The 24,983-nt window shown below is 44.5% G+C and overlaps 1 protein-coding gene across 1 annotated transcript in view; it reads left to right on the top strand.

The window, feature by feature from the left end:
- The window catches only part of col9a2 (procollagen, type IX, alpha 2), a gene marked incomplete at both ends in the record, with an annotated part of 27,856 nt that extends 3,224 nt beyond the window's left edge, over window positions 1-24,632 (top strand). Inside the window, 29 exons of the mRNA XM_080858973.1 lie at window positions 263-325; window positions 2,295-2,348; window positions 2,514-2,549; window positions 2,902-2,925; window positions 3,614-3,667; window positions 4,188-4,241; window positions 5,441-5,494; window positions 7,175-7,231; window positions 7,430-7,483; window positions 9,637-9,690; window positions 10,289-10,342; window positions 11,454-11,507; window positions 11,786-11,839; window positions 12,707-12,760; window positions 12,937-12,990; window positions 13,213-13,266; window positions 16,284-16,328; window positions 16,614-16,667; window positions 16,923-16,976; window positions 17,186-17,239; window positions 17,692-17,763; window positions 18,606-18,641; window positions 18,779-18,823; window positions 18,938-18,970; window positions 19,286-19,432; window positions 20,169-20,223; window positions 22,636-22,824; window positions 23,790-23,867; window positions 24,427-24,632. Coding sequence (XP_080715099.1) covers window positions 263-325; window positions 2,295-2,348; window positions 2,514-2,549; window positions 2,902-2,925; window positions 3,614-3,667; window positions 4,188-4,241; window positions 5,441-5,494; window positions 7,175-7,231; window positions 7,430-7,483; window positions 9,637-9,690; window positions 10,289-10,342; window positions 11,454-11,507; window positions 11,786-11,839; window positions 12,707-12,760; window positions 12,937-12,990; window positions 13,213-13,266; window positions 16,284-16,328; window positions 16,614-16,667; window positions 16,923-16,976; window positions 17,186-17,239; window positions 17,692-17,763; window positions 18,606-18,641; window positions 18,779-18,823; window positions 18,938-18,970; window positions 19,286-19,432; window positions 20,169-20,223; window positions 22,636-22,824; window positions 23,790-23,867; window positions 24,427-24,632 — 1,896 coding nt within the window. The remainder of the gene's footprint in view (window positions 1-262; window positions 326-2,294; window positions 2,349-2,513; window positions 2,550-2,901; window positions 2,926-3,613; window positions 3,668-4,187; window positions 4,242-5,440; window positions 5,495-7,174; window positions 7,232-7,429; window positions 7,484-9,636; window positions 9,691-10,288; window positions 10,343-11,453; window positions 11,508-11,785; window positions 11,840-12,706; window positions 12,761-12,936; window positions 12,991-13,212; window positions 13,267-16,283; window positions 16,329-16,613; window positions 16,668-16,922; window positions 16,977-17,185; window positions 17,240-17,691; window positions 17,764-18,605; window positions 18,642-18,778; window positions 18,824-18,937; window positions 18,971-19,285; window positions 19,433-20,168; window positions 20,224-22,635; window positions 22,825-23,789; window positions 23,868-24,426) is intronic.
- Between the last annotated feature and the right edge of the window lie 351 nt (window positions 24,633-24,983).

Genomic DNA, 24,983 nt, shown 5'->3' with positions numbered 1-24,983 from the left:
GTGTGTGTGTGTATGTGTGTGTGCGTGTGCATGTTTGTGTGTGTGTATGTGTGTTTGTGTGTGTGTGTGTATGTGTGTGCAAGTGCGTGTGCATGTTTGTGTGTGTGTATGTGTGTTTGTGTGTGTGTGTGTGTGTGTGTGTGTGTGTGTGTGTGTGTGTGTGTGTGTGTGTGTGTGTGTGTGGGGGGGGGGGGGGAGAGTGAGTGCTCGTACACTTTAGTTTCAGTATTCATAACTATCTGTATCCTCCATGCCTTCACAGGGCCAGAAGGGAGAACCAGGGGAACCGGGGCCAGATGGGACTCCAGGAGAGAACGGCATTGATGTGAGTTTAGTCCCCAGAGCACTCCATCTACACCCGCTACTAAACCCATACTTAATACTCAGCACTCCATCTACATATGCTTCTAAACCCATACTAAATACTCAGCACAGTAGCTACACCCACTGCTAAACCCATACTTAATACTCACCACAGTAGCTACACTACATAAACCCAAACTAAATACTCACCACACTACTACATAAACCCATACTAAATACTCACCACTCCATCTACATCTACTACTAAACCCATACTAAATACTCACCACTCCATCTACATCTACTAAACCCATACACAATACTCAGCACAGTAGCTACACTTCACAGACGACCAAGGGACACTAGCGTAGAGATCCCAGAATGTGCGATGGCATATGACCTTTGCTGACACTCTAAGAGTGGCCATTTCCCCTTTAATGCTTCTACCTGAATCTGGAAAGAGGATGTCTTTCCTCTGAAGTTATTCTGCCTTAATATACAATGATTTCAGGTGTGTACATCTGTATGTGGAGACAGCTTTGTCTAGCGTAGAGTTCAACATCAATTCCCTCTCAACTGCTCACATGACTGACATAACGAGGAGTAGCTTTCTGACCCATCCCCCTGCTAGAGTTTCACAGTTGCCGCAGTGTCAAACGTTTCAGTTTAATGGACTTTGAAAACAAAAAGCAAATCACATTTAATGTTATTACCATATTCAGTAAAAAAGTACAAATCAAATCTAAGCATATTCTACCCTCAACACAGAAATATAATGTGAGTGTTGGGGGTCATAACCACAATTATTATGGCCAAAAGTAGCTTGTTTTTACATGAGACCAATGTTGTATACCCATATGTGCCATTGTTATGAGGTCTTATGTCGGATACCCACATAAGCCACTGTGACGTGTTCCTATTGCCAGTTAGTGTGGAGCTGTGGTGCGTTCCTATGGCCAGTTAGTGTGGAGCTCTGGTGCGTTCCTATGGCCAGTTAGTGTGGAGCTCTGGTGCGTTCCTATGGCCAGTTAGTGTGGAGCTGTGGTGCGTTCCTATGGCCAGTTAGTGTGGAGCTGTGGTGCGTTCCTATGGCCAGTTAGTGCTGAACAAAGGGCAACAGAGCGGCTGAGGTCATGCAGGGATAGAGAGGGGCCAGTCTTCTTTTCACATTGACCCACTCACCCTCACAGTCACATGAGGAAAGTACACACACACACACACACGCGCGCGCGCACACACAGACACACACAGACAAAGACACAGACACACAGACACGCACACACACACACACACACAACCACACACACACACACGCGCGCGCGCACACACGCACACACACACGCACACACACACACACACACGCACACACACACGCACACACAGAGACATTCCTCAGGGATTTGTCAGATAATCTGGCCAGGAATGTCAATCCTGTTTCAGTGTTTTTTTCTCACTGCCTGTAAATGTCAGCAGGGACTGTTACTTCAGATTGTTTACAGCGCTTTTGTTCACACCGTCCATCAGGGCTAAACAGACGAATACAGAAGGAAGGAAAGAAGCTTTTGTGGTCTAAATCCACATTGGATTCATGGCTGGTTGGGGTATTTAGAATGGGATGAAAGTCCTTGTTTCTGAATGCGTCATTTAATTATTTCGGTAACACTTGATGTGCATAGTCCACCTACAGAAATTTTACAGAGGGTTTATTGAAATTCAAGTTCAGTCTTTCTAATTGTTCACTAAAAGCACCTTAACCAAGCCCACCCCTAACCCTTAACCTTAACCATAAATTGTAGTTGACCCAATAGTTTGTCTATAATCTGAGCATCTGTAGATAGTCTATAGAGGGCCTTCCAAATAAAGTGTGACCTTTACTTTACTTCAGTAAGTTGTGATTTCTACAAATCTTTCATGAATGGTGGTTTGATTTTAATCTTGTCTGTGTATTTTTTTTATTTATTTTTTATTTCTCCCTCTCGACTAATTTTCAGGGTTTGATTGGAGCCAAGGGAGACCGGGGTGCGGTTGGTAGCCCTGGACCAAAGGTAGGAGTGGACCCTGACCAGTACAACACTTTTCTGTCAGCGTCAAAAACACACCACACATGATCAAGATGGATTCAAATGATACTTAGAAGAGACGAGATACGTCATTCATGCTAGTTCATCTTTAAACCTCTCTCATCTCCATCTCCTTTCTCGTCTATACAGGGTCTGCCAGGCCCAACCGGACCACAGGGACCAACAGTAAGTAGAAATAAGAAAAAATGAATACAAATATTGCTTCTTTCTTAATGAAGGCAAAGCTGTTTTCTCTGTGTACTAAAAGTCTCACAATAGAGGGAAGAGGAAATCCAGTGCAGGGTGTTTTTATACTTTCTTAATCTACTCCGGTCTACTACCTTGTATTTACATAATATGTCCACTAGATGGGAGTATTCACCTTCTAGTTACTCTGTAAAGTTATCTCTGCAAGTGAAAGGGTTCATGTGTCAGCTGATCCGTTTAATCTGTTCATCCTGATGTATCCCAATATCACACACATATTAAAGACTGAAAAGAAAACTGAAAGTTGACCTTGTGGTTTGTTGCTTTGCAGGGTCCTGGACTTCCCGGACTATCAGTAAGTATACACACACACACACACACACACAAACGTTTGGAGCAGAGATAAAAGCCAAATTAGGAAAGAGGACCGGATTATTTGTTTCAATAAACTGGACCAAAGATTTAAGAATATGCATTGCCCTATTCCCCATGTTAGCAAAAAGTTTGGGGGTAAACACGAGCCCCCCCCCTTCCCCCTGCCCCCCACCACACACACAAACACCCCAGCCACCCTTTCTGACCCACAGAGCCTCTGCTCTCCCCTGTCCTCGCCTCTGTCCTCTCCTGTGTCACTCTTTGACAGCAAAGGCACAGCCCACTAGAGTGAGACAAATGACTGTCCAGTTCCCCTTTATTCACAAGGCCAAATTAAACAAGCTCTTTAAGCTGCTGGAGGTGAGACTGTCTCTTCAGAATTAGCAGAATCATCTTTTTAAAGCTGCAGTATGCGGACTCTTCAAAAGCAGCTGCATTATGTTAGAAATAGTATTTACTACAACAACAACTCTTTTAGCAAGTGGATTGAGAACATGATATGAGGCGAAAAGAGAGAGGGGGCAGTGACATTGTCTATGTCTATACTCAATCACACACACACACACACACACACACACACACTCACACATAAACACACAGAGGCTCTTAGTGCTGCACTCCTCCATCTCTGTGAGTTGAATGAAACCAATCCCATCTTCTCTCCCCAGGGTGCACCTGGTCCCATCGGACTTCCTGGTGAGTTGGGCAAGGCTGGACCCAAGGTGAGTGCTGCACGCATTGTTCGTCTGAAACACTGTGTTAGACATGTCTCTGCCTTTATATTCGCACACACACACACACACACACACACACACACACACACACACACACACACACACACACACACACACACTCACACACACAGACATACACACCTCCTCTCTATGAAGTCAGAAGCTCTTAGAGCTGTTGGGCAAGGCCGGACCCAAGGTGAGTGCTGAACAATGGACTGGTCTTCTTAAGCCTTTCATTGTTCACATGAAACAGATGATATGTGTCACTTATCACAGAAGTAAATGAAGAATATCTCAAATTGTGTTTGTATCAAAACCTTTAGAACTATTGACTATCGAATAAAAAATTATAATTCTAAGAACAAAAATGATGAACTCAAATAATAAAACATTAAACACACTCACACTTATATCAATAACTCCGTTATATCATGCTGAATTAAATGGTCGTTTCAGTGATGTCACTTAGTCTCGTACTGACTCTCCTGTTTCCTGTTTCTTCTCCCAGGGAATGATGGGACCTTCTGGAGCTCCAGGCCTGCCAGGAGCCGCAGGCAAACCAGTAAGCACAGCGTCAGACCTACAGTGGGACTCACTGTGTGAAACTCACAGTGTCAATCCCAATGTTGAACTCACAGAGTCAGGCGTACACTGTTGAACTCACAGAGTCAGGCCTACAGTGTCAATCCCAATGTTGAACTCACAGAGTCAAACCTACAGTGTCAATCCCAATGTTGAACTCACAGAGTCAGACCTACAGTGTCAATCTCGATGTTGAACTCACAGAGTCAGGCCTACAGTGTCAATCCCAGTGTGGAACTCACAGAGTCAAACCTACAGTGTCAATCCCAATGTTGAACTCACAGAGTCAGACTTACAGTGTCAATCTCGATGTTGAACTCACAGAGTCAAGTCTACAGTGTCAATCCCAGTGTGGAACTCACTGTGTACAGACCATACTTTAAGGCTTACAGTGTTACAAACACAATATTAGAGCCCACAGAATTAGTCCCACAGTGTTCAAGCCCACATTAGTGAGCCTGCATTGTTAGGCTCATAGGGAAGGGGCAGATGCACGGATGTTAGAGAGCGCGGCGTATAAAGCCACTCTGTCAATCGGCAGGAAGAGCCCAGTGCCATGCAGCTCATTCCTTAGCAGTGTTTAAACCTGGGTGGGAGCAGTTTGTCCTGCTCAAATGTGAACAAAAGCTACCACCAGCTGTGCTCGTCATTTGAATGGAAAGGGACAAACAACAAACATACACAGAGAAACACGCACACAAAGAAACTTACACACACACACACACACACACACAGAGACACACAAACACACACACACAAACACAAACACACACAAACACACACAGAAACACACACACAGAGACACACACACAGAAACACACACACAAACATACACACAAACACACACAGAGAATCACACACACACACACAGAAACACACACACAGACACAAACTTTTGATGACTTATTAGGAGTTTTAAAAACTGAATACAAACAGAAATAACATAGTTCGTGTTAATCAGCTGATATCTATTCACTGTGGAGCGTTGTAGCATAATATTGATGAAATCCAAATTGATGAAATAGAAATCCAAATCACTCCCTCCTAGTAGGACATCTTGCAACTGTTAACTGCAGACCATGTCGTTGAATAGCCTGAAGCATTTATTGACTAAACAGTAAACAAGCATCTCCATTGTCTGCTTCTGAATGTTCTGTATTTCTTTTTGTTTCTCTGCAGGGTCCTCCAGGAAAGTTCCTGGGCGGAGGAGAGGAGGGGAGTGCTGACTTCCAGGTGAGACACTGCAGCATCGCCCCTCAGCACTAGCCACTGAGTGCTATGCATGTATCATGTTAGCATGTAGCACAACAGCAGGTGTTGTTGAATGCTATACGTGTAGCATGTAGCACAAGAGCAGGTGTTTTTGAAGGCTATGCGTGTGTAGCATGTAGCACAAGAGCAGGTGTTGTTGAATGCTACGTGTGTAGCATGTAGCACAAGAGCAGGTGTTGTTGAATGCTACGCGTGTAGCATGTAGCACAAGAGCAGGTGTTGTTGAATGCTATGCGTGTAGCATGTAGCACACGAGCAGGTGTTGGTTTAGATTCCTGTCAATGACATGCTGGTCCAAATATTAGTAGGAGTGGTAAGTTGTAAGTAGTGAGAGACCTGTGTTTACACATTCATTTAGAATTCAAGGCAAATTCACTGAGATTAATATCCCTTATACGTCTGTTAGGTTGTTGGCTTGGGTCCAAGAGTATGCTAAACCTGTTCCCTTTCCCGAGCCAGCCTTCTCCATCGACCCGCTGCTCATTCAGCCCATTGCAGATTAGAGGCTATGGAAGCTGTAGAGCTCTCCCTGTGAAGTAGAAGCAATGTCTTCAGGAGGTGAACCTGTGAAGCTGAAGTATCTCACTTCCTGTGTGTTCATGGCGGTCCCCACCACCAGGGTCACTCGTGTCTCTCTTCAGACTCTCTCCCTTTTCTTTTCTCGCTCTCCTACTCTCACCCACAGTGTCTCGTCTCATTCCCCACTTCTCACTCGTCCCTCTGTCTCCCCAGATGGTAGGGGACTCTGAGCCAAGCCTGCCACTGATCTGAACCAGAAGCCCCCCCCCCCCTCCTCCTTAGAGTCCTCCTGCATCCATCCCCCCTTACCCCCCCCCCCCCCCCCCTCCCCCGGTGATGCTCACCGCGCCTCAGCTCGCCTCGGCTCTCTCCGTTTCACTCATTGATTCCGGAGTTCATGGAATCCCCTTTAATGAGCTCTATTAAATTGATTCCATCAAAGCTCCCTGTCTCCATTAGCGCAGGCTTGGACTCAGACCCAGGGCTCGGCAGGCCTTCAGAACTCCCTGTCTCCATTAGCGCATGCTTGGACCCAGGGCTCCCTGGTCCTCCAGAGCCCTGAGCAGAGCCGGGCCAGGCAGACCCGCCACAGGATGGAGTCCAGAGGGTGGGCAGGGGGGGACGGGGGGTGGGTGGGGGGGGAGGGGGGTCTTTAGAGGAACAGGGGCGTCTGATTCTGGTTCTCCTCCAGTGCCGCACACACACACACACACACACACACACACACACACACACACACACAGCCCTTTAAAGCCCAGATCAATCCTCCTCATTTCTTTTAATTAGAGTTCGAGGTTTCAGAGGATTGTGCTCTGGGTTGGTGTGTGTGTGTGTGTGTGTGTGTGTGTGTGTGTGTGTTTGTGTGCGTGTGTGTGTGTTTGTGGGTGTGTTTGCGTGTGTTTTCTTCCCCCGATTCCCCAGTCTACCAGTCTTCACCTTACAGTAATCCACAGTATAATACTGACCTGATTAGAGAGTTGGAAAAGGATCAATCAACCGCTTTGTTCTCTTGGCAATGGAGGCAAGAGATAAAAGGCCTTTGCCTGTGTCTGTGTCTGTGCCTCCGACTCTGCCTTCCGGCTGTGGTCTGGCTTTTTTGACCATGTCTGTGATCTTTTCCAGTGTCCCACCAACTGCCCGTCTGGGCCAAAGGGGCCCCAAGGACTACAGGGAGTGAAGGTAAGTGAACTACAAATCCCACACAGCAGGGGGGCTCAAATAATTGCCAAATCAGAAGATTAAACCTCAAATCTCGCCTGGAGATGATATCTTTCAAGAGTTTTAGAGCTTCTGGGTTTGGTAATTATTTTAATGTGGTTGGCTCTTTAGCACCCTGTCTCTGTCAGATCTTTGGCTGACAAACCTGTTCTCTTACAGGGACACAAAGGCCGTGCTGGTATTCTGGGCGACCCAGGAAGCATCGGAACGTCAGTAAGTAGAGAAGCCTATGATCTTTCTCTATATGCTATCACTTTAATATCCATGCCATGGCACGACTCCTACATGCGGATACTCTCAAATGTTAATCTCTATCATCTCTGGCCAGCCATCTGCAGATAACAAACAAAACAAACAAACAAACAAACAAACAAAAAACATGAAATAACTTTGGTTCCAATGACTTGACTGACTAGACAGTAATTCCTTACTTTGTGTCGTAACGTTAGTGAGCTTCAAGTCAAGTCAAGCTCTCTCTATTGGCATTGCGTGTCTTCAGGACTATAGTGTACAAACAGAAAACATTAGTAACAACAAAAAGCACAAACAACATAAATGCAACTGGACAAGACATCGTCACTAGACAAGACATGCACACTGTGCAGTAATTGGACAGTATAGCAGAAGTAAACAGTATTAACAGACGAAAGTGCGTAATATGCATCCTGAGCAGTAAACAGGGAGATATAAAGTGCATGTGTGCTTGAAAGGTTAATCGTGAATTAGTTAGTTAGTCGCCTTCATTCACCAGACAGGATAGAAGAATTATGCTGCAAAAATATAAAGGATTTTTAGCCTCTTTATTGAAATAAATTTGCAAATTGCATCGCATCTGTCAAAAGAAATGCACATCTTTTTTAATAAAGAGACCAAAACCCGTCCATACAAAGGGGTCTTAAATAGCATCAGGGCTCACTGTGAAGCGAATGCAAGAGAGGACTGAAGATAGGGGAGGGGGGATGCTGAAGATATTCACACCATGTTCCTCAGCTGGATCCCCTGGACCGTGTCGTGACTATACTTCTGAGACACTCATTAGCATCTAAACAAATTGCTTCCATAAACCACCCATTTTACACATACAACATGCCATAATGGTTTACAATGAAGTCTGGTCAAACAGCCTGGTCACTGCACACCCAACCCCCCCCCCCCCCCGCCCTCGCTCTCTCTATCTACCCCCCCCCCCCCCCCAGACACACACTCTATCTATCCCCCCCACACTCTCTCTCTCTCTATCTCCCACCTCCCACACACACACTCTCTCTCTCTCTCTCTCTTTATCTATCTCTATCTCTCTCTCTCTCTCTCTCTCTCTCTCTCTCTCACACACACACACACACACACACACATACACACACACACACACACACACACACACACACACACACACACACACACACACACACACAGACCAGCAGTAGTGAGAGACTGGCAGTAATGAAGCCCCCTGAGCCCCTTGACTGGCACTAATCTGAGTATGATTAGTCAGTCCTGGCTCAGGCATAGCAAAGCGAGCCCAGATGAAAGGGGATGGGAGCGAGCGGGTTCCAGAAGGCCAGGGAGTTGGAGCACCATGTGAATTAATCAGGAGTAATGAATCCCACACGGACCCTGGTGACCCACTCATGGGTCAGACTAGTTATGCCCAGAATGATTGGAGCTGCACTGCCATGGTGTTGGTGTCCAGGCCAATGCTACTGGAGGCCCCCCAAACCCTCACACCACACACACACACACACACACACACACACACACACACACACACACACACACACACACACACACACACACACACACACACACACACACACACACACACACAAACTCTCACAACATCAGCACACACACACACACCACACACATACACACACACACACACACACACACACACACACACACACACACACACACACACACACACACACACACACACACACACACACACACACACAGACACACACACACACATGGATATTTGTTACAGATGGGCCCAAATAAAAGAAACTGCACACACAATAAACAACAGACCTTGTTAAGGAACAACATTACACACTGACTGGAAATGCGTTTGGGGTTGCAGTGGAGGTTCTCATGCAGATGTACTCCGTAATGAGGGGAAGTCTGCTTGAGTTCATCCACGCGTTACTGCATAAACACCCACACCCACACACCCACACACCAACCACACACACACACACACACACACACACACACACACACACACACACACACACACACACACACACACACACACACACACACACACACACACACACACACACACAAACACACTTGTGTCAGTATCTAACTTGGTCTCGGATCTCATGTTCATGTTTCTGTCCTCTCTTTCTCTTCTCCGACAGGGTCCTTCAGGAGAAGTGGGCATCTCTGGAGAACAAGGCATCCCAGGCCCTCCAGTAATGCATTTATTTACATTTCATTATTTGTTACCATTAGGATATTGACCATAGGATATTGATCATAGGATATTACCCATAGGATAATGACTATAGTATATTGATCATACTAGGATATTGATCATAGGATATTGGCCATAGGATATTGATCATAGTATATTGACCATTCTAGGATATTGATCATATTTTATTGACCTTAGGATATTGATCATAGGATATTCATCATAGGTGATAAAGACGACTTCCAGATTTTGTCCACACATTACCTATATGTCAGATCTACTGATCTATACATTCATCTATACAACGAGGACACACTTCCCCCTTCAGCTGCTGAAGCTTACATTAAATATGTATTTCCGTCTAAAATACCTACTATCCTATATAGTAATACTAGTATACTTACTAAGATATTAAACTATTATACTAACTAGTTTACTTACTATATAAATTAAACTAGTATATTACTAAAATAAATACTTATATTTGAATTATTGAGTATGGGAAGTACATACTATATCCAGATAGTATATTTAAGGGCTTGAGTATAGGAAGTCAACAGGTGGCTGCGATACTAAAGATGACATTACTCTTCTAGGGTCCTCAGGGTATCAGAGGGTACCCCGGCATGATGGGACCCAAAGGGGAGATGGTAAGACACACACACGCACACACACACACACACACACACACACACACAACCCATTTGCATCCACTCACTTAGTACACACTTGTATCCACCAAGTGTTGGGTGCAGTTAGGGTACAGGCCTCTACGTCCTTATCTACCTATATTGTTGGTCTGATTAGCATCTTTCTTTTCCACTTGAGCGAGAAGAGCACATTAGCATTCAATTAAACGGCCATGATACCTGATGTGTTTAATTCTCTCTGAGATGGTCAGGTAAGGTGGGCCATGATACCTGATGTGTTTAGTTCTCCCTGATATGGTCAGGTAAGGTGGGCCATGATACCTGATGTGTTTAGTTCTCCCTGAGATGGTCAGGTATGGTGGGCCATGATACCTGATGTGTTTAGTTCTCCCTGAGATAGTCAGGTAAGGTGGGCCATGATACCTGATGTGTTTAGTTCTCCCTGAGATGGTCAGGTGAGGTAGGTTTTGTACCATCCTGAAACTGAAAGTATTCAAAATCAATTTAAATATTTAAGTCGTCTCAATTGTATTCATTTTTTATATTGCTATTAACAATCAGCAATGTCAGGGCCCTAAGCCTGAGCTCCCTAGGGCCTAGAGCCTAGAACCTAGAGCCTAGAGCACATAGATGACGTTGCCAAGGGAACGCTTTCTTATGCCATAGGACAGAACGTTTCTATGTTTCTCATAAACAACAACAGTCTGGCTTTGATGCAGGATGCAGAACAGACCGGTCTATTCCATCCAGTTACCCAGACTGGATTGATTGAGTTCATCCATTGTCCATGACTCAGTATTGCCATTGATCTTTACATTAAACCCAGACTGGCCATGGCTGCTGTTGATTAGCTGTCGCTTGTGAAACAAGCTGGCTGTTATCGACGTCCACTTAAACATAATCAGTTTTCTTCTGCAATTTAGTCTTCGGTAAATGCACAAAAAAAAAAAACACACAGTAGTTTTTTGCCAAACAGAGTAAAACTGCAAAACTAGTTCAGCATCCAAGATGTACTTCAGATACCAGTTGAAAACATATGAAAGTGTCCAGATGTTGTGACCTTTTGTTTGCGCCCAGTAACAAATCTCTCTTTATTTCCTCTCTCTGCCAGGGTCCTCGTGGTCATAAGGGCCTCAATGGTCCCATTGGCATCCCTGGTATTCCTGTAAGTACAGCTCCCCTTCTCATCCACTCATCAACTCACAAATAATAATATCAATAATTCATTTTATTTGTAACGCACTCAAAAAGCGTCCAGTTTGCTGCCGCCCTGTTATGAGTGACATTATGTATGGTTTTGGACAATAACTTGTTTTGGTAAATCACTGTGGAGGGGGGTGGGGAGGTTGGCCCAGGTCTTTTGTGATGGTCTGAAAAGCTAATGTACAACAGAATAATGGACTGCACAGGTTTATATCGGTGAATTTGATTGGTTTGTTCTAGGGTGAGGAGGGGCCTCAGGGACCTCCCGGTGAACCCGGTAACAAAGGGGATTTGGTGAGTATCTGTTGCTTTTTTATCCATCCATACATCCATCCATTCATCCATCTACACCTCCACTCTAATATACCCATCCTCCTCCATCCATCCATCCATCCATCCATTCATCCATATACACCTCCACTCTAATCTACCCATCATCCTCCATCATCCATCCACCCATCCATCCATCCATCCATCCATCCATCCATCCATCCAGCCATCTTCACCTCCACTCTAATATACCCCATCATCCTCCATCATTCATCCATCCATCCATCCATCTTCACCTCCACTCTAATCTACCCATAATCCTCCATCATTCCATCCATCCATTGATCCATATACACCTCCACTCTAATCTATCCATCCATCCATCCATCCATCTTCACCTCCACTCTAATCTACCCATCATCCATTCATCCATCCATCCATCCATATACATCTCCACTCTAATCTATCCATCCATCCATCCATCCATCCATCCATCTTCACCTCCACTCTAATCTATCCATTCATCCTCCATCATCCTCCATCATTCATCCATCCATCTTCACCTCCACTCACCTCCACTCTAATCTACCCATCATCCTCCATCTTTCATCCATCCATATACACCTCTACTCTAATCTACCCATCATCCTCCATCATTCATTCATCCATCTATCCATCCATCCATCTACACCTCTACTCTAATCTACCCATCATCCTCCATCATTCTTGAATTCATACATAGAAAAATGTATGTAGCCTAAAATGTCGTATTGATACACAGCTATAGTGAACTTTTGTCTCATGTCCTTGGTTGAATACAAGTTGTATAAAAATCAAATAAAAAAATAATACTCCTTTGGACGGGTTAGCTAATAAATGTTTTCCTCACAGGGTGGAGTTGGCATCAAAGGACCCCAGGGTGCTGTTGGAAAGAAGGGAGAAAATGTAAGTGCCAAGACTAAATTCATTAAAAATGTTTAACAGCATCATTTGTGTAACTTTATCCCATCTTTATATCTCTGCATGCAACAGAGTTTTAGTGATGTTTTTTTTCAAAATGAGAATCACAACAATTTCCAAGTGCACACCTGCCCACACCTGTTGTCTTTTCTGTGTCTCAGGGTCTGCCAGGAATTGATGGCAAAGACGGCACACCTGGAATTCCTGGCATAAAGGTACGAGTTGATGTTTGAGTTGCTTTCATCGCCTTTACAAACACGGTTACATCGTTTGCATTGATCTGTCATAAAGCTACTTCCATCACATGCACATGTACGCGTTCTCTCCAGGATGCACAGTCTCTCACAAAGCTGTAGTGACAGGCAGACTCACTAGGGCATGACCTCTCTGTATACAAGGCTGCGTGTAACGTGTCTCTTTTCTCTCTCCATGCGCAGGGCGCCCCAGGACAGGCTGGTAGGCCAGGTGCCTCAGGACCCCAAGGGACAGCTGTGAGTATCTCTCTCTCTTTCACTTGGTGTCATGTTTATGCGACAAACCACACCAGCTATCATTAGAATTGCGAGTATTTCTCCCTCTCACTCCATCGCTCTCGAAAGACCTTTACACTATAAACCACACCAGCTATCATTAGAATTGTAGGCATTTCTATCTCTCACTTCATTTCCCTCAAGACATTCAAACATGATAAACCGCACTAAACTAACATTATAATTAAATGTAAATTGTCTATGGGTAATGATTTCTGGGTATTAGAGTTTCTTAGATACTGAATGAATACATGATAGAGCTGAGGTGCCTTGGAAACACCCCTGGCAGGTATTTCTATCAATCCGCATCAGCTCCTCCACGGGATGCAGAAGGTTTTGAGAAGACTAGGGTGTTTAAAGTGTCATCTCAGTAAACCGTGAGGCTCTCAGTCTGAAAGTTAAAGGAGGAGGGTTTCAAGGTGAACTCACATCAAAATGCCACCTCCTCCATATTTGTCCTGTGCATTGCATTTTTCGACTCTCAACATTTGCACAACTGAGTTCAAACATCATCCACCAGCTTCCTCAAAAAATGGCCTTCTTTCTCTGTGACATATTCAGTAGCTCATCTGACATCTCTTAACATCACCAGTGTTACCATGGTAACACCTCTAGGTTCTATGTCAAACCAGATGGACCTGAAAAAAATCAAAAGCTCACCTCTTTTGTCCGGAGTGCAATCCTTGAGAACGTCAGGTGCTAGACGTGGCTGGAGCACACACACACACACACACACACACACACACACACACACAATGCCTGAGGTTCCCCTGAGCTGACTGTCTGTGTCCCCCAGCTTTACGGTCCAAAGCCGCCCTTAATGGCCGTGCCCACGGAGGCTTTTTATCCCCTTCAGAATGCCACTGAGCATGGCTGGGGCCTGAGTGATGGAGTGTGCTGGTGTCTCCTTCGCCGCACTCTGTAATAATAATAGGTCCACACCTCATCACCGGCTCTAATGTACTTCGAGAGCAATGATCCGCTCACAGGATGGAAGGACACAACCTGAGGAGACATATCAAGCACTTAAAGAGATGGGTGCGTAGGAAAGAGAAAGGATACGCATAAAGACAGGGTTGAGGAAAGCAGAAGAAACTCAGAGACATGGTTAAGGAGACTGGTTGAGAAGGAGGCTCTCTCTTATGTTTCACAAATAAAAAGAAACTCTGAGACATGGTTGGTCACATGTCCTTGCGAGAAAAGGGTGAGAAACAACCCAAGTGAGCTCCAGATTGTGTGTGTGTGTGTGTGTGTGTGTGTGTGTGTGTGTGTGTGTGTTTGTGTGTGTGTGTGTGTGTGTACATGTGTGTGTGTCAGGGCTTTGAACCATAATTTTTTCCCAATTGGTTCGTTCGGAACAGAAACAGTATTTTAACGTTTCCGGTTTTCGTTCCAACCCTAAAATTGACGTTCCTGAACCGGTTAGAACAAAAAAATAAAGTTCCTGAACCGGTTAATAGTGTTCCATGTCAGCTGCGGGACATACAAATAAGTAGGCTGATCATTAGGACTTTAAAATAATCTTATATGTCTCTATCTTGTCATTAAACATTAAAAAAGCACTATAGGCTACATTATGTAAGCGGCAACTGTAATTCTGACATTTTGTAAGTATTATACATGAGTTAAGACAAGGAAAATGTATGCCATGTTGTTTATTGGGCAAACAAAACATAACAGCATTTGGCCAAACCTCGTCAGGGCCCAATCAGTGCATTTTTGTCAACAGAGACAATACAAATATTACAAAACTACAATGGTATCTACATACATCCATCAATGTTGTATTTGGATTTGTTAGTCGCGGGGTCAAATGAATAATGCTGCCGCATAGGATTCTCGCAATGTCTTCCCATCTGAACAAAAAAGTTAAAATTCCAAATATGAGAACTACCGTATTAGCCTACGTTTTAAATAAAGACTTAACAAACTAGGGTAGGTTATGCTGGGCAATAGCCAGGTAGTCTACTGCCAATGTTAACTGTCCAACTTAGCTATAATTTCATTAACTTGACCCTGCAGATTTTTACAACAATGCATTAGAAATTCGTAGCCTATCTTATAGAATTCCTATTTAAAAACAAACATGTGTGAGATACTTGGTACAACATTTACCTCTTCTTAAGAATGAGTTTGAGAGACTGGTGGCTATAGATTTGATCCGATAAGGCTAATAGCTGGCGGCGCGCGGCAAGGTTCTCTAAGTGAACGACCGGAAGAGAACATCACCAATCATATTGCATTTAGGAATCTTGTGAAAGAGCGAAAAAATAACGTTATTAACCGGTTACCATTATTTTAGGGAAACGATTCTGATCCGGAACATAATTTTTTTTAAAGTTTCTGGTTTCGTTTCTGTTCCTAGCAAAACATCAAAAGTTTCTGGTTTTCGTTTTCGTTCCGTGAACCAGTTCAAAGCCTTGGTGTGTGTATGAGTGTGTCAATGTATGAGTGTGCAGGTGGGTGCGCATGTGTGTGTGTCCACATGCGTGTGTGTGTGTTTGTGTGTGTCTGTATGAGTGTCTGTGCAGGTGTATGAGTGTGTCACTGTGTGAGTGTGCAGATGGGTACGAGTGTGTGTGTGTCCACGTGTATGTCTGTGTCCACGTGTGTGTGTGTGTATCCACGTGAGTGTGTGTCTTCTGGGCATTCGTCCAGGCCGACCTTCTGACCCCCGTCCAGCCTCTGAATTTAAACCACCTTGAAATAGCACTTAGTCAGCCACAAACAATTCATCTTCATCAGAGCGGGCCTCTTTGTCCTGCCGGGGCAGGCTAATGAACCATGCCGGCTGCACCGGGGCCGAGTATCACCGCTGCGCCGTGTAATCGAGGGCCGCCCGCTCCACTACAGGATGAGTAATTACAGTTCGGCTAGCAGACCTTCAGCAGGGTTTTATCATGGCTGAAGTAGCATTACTTGCTCTTGACCTCATGACCCCTCTCTTTTTCTCTTTCTCTTTCTTTTTTTTTGTCCAGGGTTTGCCAGGTGGCCCCGGAACTAAAGGTGGACTCGGAGACAAGGTACGTCCGTCTGATTCTTGGTTGTGTAGAAGCTGCTTCTGTGATTTTCTGAGACTTTTTAACTGATTGACACGTTTGTCACATGACGGCACTTGGGTCATTCGCAAAAAAAATGAAAAACACTCCTAGACAATCAGATGTTAAAAATAGACGTACAACAGCCATAAATACATGTTGGTCTTTCATGAAAGAGCTTTTACTGAATGGATGAGGATTAACTGGAGGGGTAACAAGAGTGACGTTGTGACTTCGATCACCTGACTTATGTTGATGTGTCGTCCTCAGGGGGAGACAGGACCCAGAGGTTTTGTTGGGATGTCTGGAGTACCAGGCCCTCAGGTAGGTCACATGACCTCAGAGCATCTGTGTTAAACCAGAGGAGGGTCTGACCTATCATGGCCATACTCTTGAGCTGTTTGCCCTCACTGTTTCAATCTGTAATACCTCCTCTTCTTCTTCTTCTTCTTCTTCTTCTTCATCATTATCTTCACAATGTTGTTCCTGTTGTTTGTCTTTGTCTTTTGTCCAACTTTGTCTTTAACTGAATCAAATACCTTTTCTTTCCTCTGCATTTTATCTCTCTCCATCTTTTAGGGAGAGCCTGGTCCCCCCGGTGAGGCTGGCATGGAGGGCGTCCCAGGACCCAAGGTGAATTCCTCTCCCTTTTTTTATTTTTGTAAAAAAAAAAATATATTTTGCCTATGATATATTGGATAATGTTTTGTAACCAAGTGTCACTACACATCACTCCTACACATCAGTCCAGTAATATGTCCAGTGTCATAATTATACTGTACATACGTTACACACATTGTTATTGTTTCTTCATGTGGTGACACTGCTTTCTCCATCCACAGGGTGACAGAGGCGAGAGAGGAGCAGTAGGACCCCAGGGTGTCGTGGGCAAGCCTGTGAGTCTTAGAACCCCTTCTCTCTTGAACCCCTCTTCATTCTTAAATATACTGTATATACTTCAGGAGAACCAATAGGAAACCATTGAGCTCGTTCAGATGCTCACACATCAGAGGGCAGCCATAAATAGCACAGCGTCTGGGTGTCGTTTGGAACTGGATACATAAAAGCAGCCTTGATATGTTTTTTAATATACTTCAGTACACTTTGAGCTTCTTAGATGTTATTTGAGGTCATTCTTTCTCTGTTGTGGTTATTGCATGTCGAGTGATTGGTGAAATGAGTCTGCACCACTCATGTCCATGACTCATTCCTGAAGGCCCTTAAGGCTGTGTTCATGTCAGGTGTGTCATAGCAGGATGTGACTTAGGGCCGACTGTGTTCCAGAATCATTATGGTCTGGGCTGGAGTCTCCCTCTGCATCTCTGAAGTTCTGCTTTGTTCTTTACAGGGAAACAAAGGACAGCGTGGACCCTTGGGAATACCAGGAGCACAGGGCCTTTCTGGAACTAAGGGAGACAAGGTTTGTGTGTGTGTGTGTGTATGTGTGTGTGCGTGTGCGTGCGTGCGTGCTTGTGTGTGTGTGTGCCATAAATCACCATATTTAAGGACTTCTCCCAAACTCTCAATCTAAAGAAAAAACAACTAAGTTTATGGGAAGTTTATGGGAACACCTTGTACACCTCTGCCAATGTTCAATTTGTAGTAGTATAAGTGTGTGTGTGTGTGTGTGTGTGTTTCTGTGCATGTGTGTGTGTGTGTGCGTGCGTGCGTGCGTGTGTGTGTGCCATAAATCACCATATTTAAGGACTTCTCCCAAACTCTCAATCTAAAGAAAAAACAACTAAGTTTATGGGAAGTTTATGGGAACACCTTGTACACCTCTGCCAATGTTCAATTTGTAGTAGTATAAGTGTGTGTGTGTGTTTCTGTGCATGTGTGTGTGTGTGTGTGTGTGTGTGTGTGTGTGTGTGTGTGTGTTAGAAAGACAGAGAGAGAGTAAGACAGACAGAACCAGTGTGTGTTGGTCTAGTGCTCCTGTAATACCACACTGCGGCCCAACAGTGGCGCTGTTTACATAAAAATACACCCTTGCTCTCTCCTGCTATGGTGTTTTCATTTGCATTCTGTAAGCTTCTTCCAAGTCATTTTCTTTCCATCAGACATGAAACAGCCTCTTAAATGTGTGTGTCGTGTTTCAATTTTACAATATTATGGTAGATAATACAGTGTGCACTGCCAATTTAACACTGATAATTGTGGTGTCGACGGAGAGCGTGTTGTCAGAGTGGAATGGATTTCTCACTGGTAATTTGCCTCCTTACATTTTGTCCCCTGATGAATCAACATGTTTGATCTCCACAGGGATTCCAAGGCCGAGTTGGAGCTAAAGGAGACTTTGTGAGTACACGCCTCATCTTAGCTATATGGAGATATATGTACATTTATTACTGACAGGAGAAGGGGGGAAAAGCAACACAAATAGAATTTTCTAATCATCTCAGCGGCTTATTTTTCTCCTTTGATGTGTCTCTCAGGGTGACCCCGGTGTGGAGGGATTGGAAGGGGAGAAAGGAGAGCAGGTAAGTGTTTTTAGAATCTATTCAAGTGAGTGTATGTGAACTTATATCCATTTTTTAGTTACATATGATGTCTCTCTCTCTCTCTCTCTCTCTCTCTCTCTATTCTCCACCTAGGGGATCTCAGGTGAGCCTGGACCCAAAGGACAGGTAAGACTTCATTATTGTATGTAAAAGTAAATTGGAAACACAAACATGAGGAATGTTTCTCTTGATACACAGAGATGGCATACAAGCTACAATCTGGTCTTAATGGTGACATTTAAATTTTTCGCATCCATAAAGACTATGGATGTCTCAACAACTTGCCTAACATGTACACATTTTTGTGCCCATTTTTTTGTTGTCCTTATCCATTTATCAAAGTTCTCCATCTGTCCATTTCCACATCTCTCATCTCATCCCCCCGTGTGCCACAGCTGCATTTAAACTCACCTCGTCTTGTCTCACTTCTTTTCTCCACAGCAAGGAGTGAGGGGTGACACAGGCCACAACGGACCCACCGGAGATTCAGGCAAGCCAGGAGACCCAGGTCCCCCAGGCCTCCCCGGCCCCAGGGGCCTCAACGGAGAGAGGGGTGTCCCTGGCATGCCTGGTATCCAAGGATCTTCGGTGAGAAATTATACAGAGATGTTGTTCAGAAACAAAGATACAAAAGAGACCCTTACAGATCAGACATTTAGAGGATTACTTGGTATACGTTACCCAATGAGGATGTCAACAGTGAGAGGAAGGTTCTTGTCCTGCTTGGAATCCAAGGAGCTGCAGTGAAAAATCATATATATATTATTAGATTCCAGAAGTACCAGATCAGAGCCCTACACACCAGACGTGTGAGGCTTGCTTGGTAGAGAGAAGATGTAAATTCTTCAACCTCTCACGATGAGTTTCCATCAGCTCCCTCAGCTGAGCTGAGATCTGGAGGCATCAGAGAATAAAAAAGGGACAGGAGAAGATTAAAAAGTGCTAGTTGAAGACAAAGGCAAAAAGAGGATTTGCTTCAAAGACAAAGGCTTAGCTGTCGTGTTATTTCAAGGTCATTTTAAACATAATTATAAAAGTACATTTCTTTTTCAAGGATCCTTCATGTCAACAAAGATTTCTCTGTATACCTTTATTCTTATAGTGAAGAAAGCAAGGATATGAGGGATTATCATGATCATATATATTATGATGTTTCCATAGATAGATTGGTTAAGAGACAGAGCCATGCTAATCTGGTCAATATTATTTTAGGCATAGCAGATGTGGATCATTATGTAAACGCTCTCTCTCTTTCTGTTTCTCTCTCTCTCTCTCTCTCTCTCTCTCTCTCTCTTTCACACACACGCATACTTTGTCTCTCTAGGGTCGTGATGCATCTGACCAGCACATCATTGAGGTTGTCCTGAAAATGCTGCAAGGTAAGACACAGACAAAGTCCTAACCCTAATAATGGTCTGTTCACGTCCTCATGAAAGTGTCCCCTTAGTCCTATCATGTCCTTGGCATGAAAGTGTCCCCTTGGTCTCATGTACTCAACACATTAGTGTCCTGAAACCGCACCATACTCATCATTACCCAAAGATAGGGTTCTCCTGATCGTAATAAAGATCCCCTGATCCTAAAATAGTCCCTATCAGTATTATAGCGTCACCTTTAGGCCGATCTAGTCCTTAGATGATAGTCCCCATAACCCTGTGATCGTGTTCTCCTAACTATATAGAGTTCACCCTCACCCTGTCATATAGTCCTCCAAATCTTGTCACAGAGTTCTCCCAAGCCTTTGATACAGTCCTTACACTTGAGCCTTTTATATACTTCTCCCTGACCTGTCATGAAGACCCTGTCCCTGCTGATAGAGTTGTAGCTGCACTTAACCCTTTTATATAGACCTCCCTGAGCTGTCATGGAGACCCTTTCACCGCTAATAAAGTGGTTTCCACCCTCAGCCTGTCAGCTGGAGCAGAGGCCATTTTAATGACTTTCAATGGAGACGTCAACTCTCACTGAATCCATTCACACACTGGCCGTCCCACAGTACACACACATACACACAGAGAAACACACACATACACACATACACATACACAGACACAGACACAGACACAGACATAGACACACACACACACACACACACACACACACACACACACACACACACACACACACACACACACAGAAACACACACAGAAACACACACAGAAACGCACACACACAAACAGAGAAACGCACACACATATCTACACACAGACACACAGACACACAGACACACAGACACACACACACACACACACACACACACACACACACACACACACACACACACAAACACATCTACACACAGAAAAGCACAAAACAAACAGTGTGTAGGTTGTAGTCAGCACATATTTATCTAAGTGCTTGTGTTTTACTCGTGTAGTGTTTTCTCTCTGCTGTCAGGCTGTCGGCTTCGGCTTTTTAGCTCTTCTTTTCTAAGTTCGAGCTGCTCAGAGCTGTGTCATGGTGACCTCCATTAGCCAACAGCATTTCACAATGTAATCCCCTTCTCCAACACAGTGGGGTTATCACATACACGAGCGTGCTCTCTCACACACACACACACACACACACACACACACACACCCAGGCAACACCGTGTATCAGCTCAAGCAAGCAGAGACGAGCAAGAGTGGATTTTCTGTGTGCATCAAATCGAACAGGCAGGAGAGATTTGGGAGAACCAATCTGTTTCTGGATTCAGGCCAAAAGGCAAATAGAGGGAACAAGCCTAATATCACAGTCAGCTAAACCGACTCCCCTATCTGCTGCCTGGCCTGCTGAGCTATCCCAAAGCTTATTGGGGGACAGAGCACAAATATAACACTACTTTCCCCTGGGGGTCACAGATACAGGTTTGACCCCATACTGGTGATGGGGGACTGTGTCGCTCCAGAACTTTAACTCTATACCACTTACTACTCCAGCACAGTAAAGTGACACTTACACACACAACCGTGAGTTTTGTGTGTTCTTCCCTTCATTCTGACATGCTTGGTGTGTATTTAGTAGAGTATATTATTGAAAGACACTTAAGATGAATAGATAATACATAATAGAATTGAGATACAAAAAAAGAACGTAACATAACTAAAAGAACACTCGGAGATCACAGAGCTCGCAAAGCTAATGAAAGTGAAACTAAATGTGTGGATCCGCCTGTGATATGGATCCATTTTAAAAGTGAAACTAAATGTGTGGATCCGCCCTGTGATATGGATCCACTTCAAAAGTGAAACTAAATGTGTGGATCCGCCCTGTGATATCGATCCACTTCAAAAGTGAAACTAAATGTGTGGATCCGCCCTGTGATATCGATCCACTTCAAAACTTAATGGTTTCTTCATTGGCTCATGCTGCACCCAAGTGTCATGAAAATCAGGCCAGTAGTTTTTCCATAACCCTGCTGACAAACAAACACACCACACTAAAAACACCCTCCTTGGCGGAGGGAATGACTTTAGTTTTAGTCATTTACTAGACGGTTACATGATATGACCGAGCAGTATGCATCCACCCTGGGTGTTGAATTAATTTGGTGTTGTTAGCATCTATAGCACATCAATATTTTGTTATGTCTCTGTGGGGATATTTGTTGTCGTTCCCCTTCCTAATAGCAGTAACAAAAACTCATTTATATTCCCATTATTATGTGTGCTCCCTCAGTATCAAACCTATGACCTTGGTGTTGTTAGCACCGTGACCCAGCAGTGGAGCCACGGGTTCAACAATGTTTCTCAGTGGACGATGACATTTGATATCTATGGGTGTGTTTTATGTGCTTGTTTCCTCCCAGAGAGGCTATCGGCGGTGGCAGTGAGCGCTAAGAGGGCCGTGTTGGGCGGCGCCGGCGTGATGGGACCTCCAGGGCCTCCTGGGCCTCCCGGGTCACCGGGGGGTCAAGGGCCACATGGACCAGTTGGAGCTCGCGGAATCCCCGGAATCTTTGGGGCTCCTGGCCAGATTGGAAACACTGGTCTTAAAGGTACACTAATATGCATTATGCAGAGCTTGGGGGTATACATCTTACGTGGTTAAGTGACAAACCTGGATCATTTAACTCAGAGTAAGTGGTAAACCTCCTGATAAAAGAACCTCCATTGGTTCATTCTCCTAGCAAAACTACGTCAGAGGGCTCTTCTATTAGGAGGTTTACCACTTACTCTGAGGTCTCCTATCATGGTTTGTCACTTAACCACGTGCAACGAATACCCCCCTGGCCTTAAAGGTACAGTGCATTGATATGCATTATGCAGAGCTGGTCTTAAAGGTGCAGTGCATTAATATGCATTATGCAAAGCTGGCCATATTTGTGACGGCAGTACAGTCTGTAGACAAGATATTGGTACTGAATAACAGTTAAAGCCAGTGGTAGCAAGAGTGGCTTTCCCGTGGCTTTGCCGTACTCAGTTTGAATGTTCATCGTTATGTTCAGGTTTTGTCTTTATTGATGCTTACTGTTTATATGAATTCTGAATGAGTCATAGCTAACATTAATCCACTTTTAAACTGCTATGTACAATTATATCGCCACCGTTTTTACCACCCCAGTGGAGTGTGTGTGAAAGAGACAGAACAAGTGTCTTATATCGTGAAGCAGAAGGACTCTACTGAGGCACTATTTGCAGATGCTTCACATCTCCTCAGGATGGTCCAGACGTGCCTTTCTTCTTTCCCAGTGTGATATCTGGACCTAAGGTTCAGGTTCTCAGGAAGGTCCCTCTAGCGATAAACCCTGTTTTACCTTGCCTGCAGCCCCACCATAGATGCTGACAGGAAAAGGGCAGAATGAGTGTGTGTTATAGTTATATCATTGTTTGTTCTGTCATGTTGATGTTGATGTTTCCGTCATGTTGATGCTGATGTTTCTGTCATGTTGATGCTGATGTTGATGTTTCTGTCATGTTGATGTTGATGTTGATGCTGATGCTGATGTGTTTGCTCCTCCAGGAAAGCGAGGCGGTAAAGGAGATAGAGGAGACCCAGGCCGCCCACATCCCGGCCAGCCTGGCATACCCGGTCTCCCAGGTCAGTACAACCAGCCACACAAGCAGAAGAGATCAAACATGCCGTTTGTTTCCCTTTTTCCACTGCTCCTGTTTGCGAATCACTACACCACGGAAATGCACTTAGCTATTTCACTAACCAGAGTGTGCTAACTGTGCTTAGTTTCTCTATGTACCGGCATAACGGGATATAATAGCGTCATGCGCATTTTTTCAGCTACGTTCGCGTTGTCATGTTAATCTATAAATAAGTGTATCAAATCGATTGTTTAACAAACTGGCTAGCCGGTGCAGCTTCGCTATGTACTTATCATGTGTTCAGTGTGTTGTGTGGTTACATTATTGTCCTGTTTTCTGCTGTCTTAAATTAAATCATATATGGTGTTAAATATATCTTAAGCATATGTCACTATACTGTGTCCTCTCACTCAATGATTGACTCAATTTCGTGACGAGAAGAATAGCAAAACAGCCTGGATGTGGATCCATAGAACACTAATTAAATAGATAAACCCTGAAGCCAGCCCTAACACCGTCCCTCCCTCCGCACCATAACTCTTTGTGTTGTTTTCTCCTCGCAGGTCTTCCAGGTCTTGACGGGGTTGCCAGAGATGGTAAGCATGGTGAGAGAGGCCCCCATGGCTCAGCTGGAGATGCTGGTCACCCAGGTAAGGCTGGCCCATCGGGTCTTCCCGGGTTCTGTGAAGCGGCGGCCTGCCTGGCTGCATCCGCCTACACCTCCCCCCGGCTCATGGAGGCCGGAAGAGTCAAGGGGCCATCCAAGTAACATCTCGAGGGAACGAGGGAGAAGGAGAGAACGAGAAAGAGAGAAAGAGAGAGGCACTCATACACTCCTTCCCTCTTCTAAACACCAGCGTGAGGGGTAGAGGGGGCAAACCAGCCTGACTGACATTTGCAGACACCTATCATTGTGACATCACTGTGGCCGATCTACCATTGGCTGTTGGCAGTGTCAGTCATTTTGGAATACTCCCGCCACCACCACCACCCAACAGTGAGGTTCTAGCAGTGTCAGCCGTGACATCATCATCTTGCTGACGTCACCCAACCAGTAGCCCTGGACTGAGGAGAGCTGAAAGACTCAAGTCCAAGAAAAAACGAATACTAAATAAACAGA

The sequence above is a fragment of the Sprattus sprattus genome (genome assembly GCF_963457725.1).
Source record: "Sprattus sprattus genome assembly, chromosome: 20".
Classification (NCBI taxonomy): Eukaryota; Metazoa; Chordata; class Actinopteri; order Clupeiformes; family Clupeidae; genus Sprattus; species Sprattus sprattus.
Note: the sequence above shows the minus strand (reverse complement) of the source record. Positions and strands in the feature narration are given on the sequence as shown.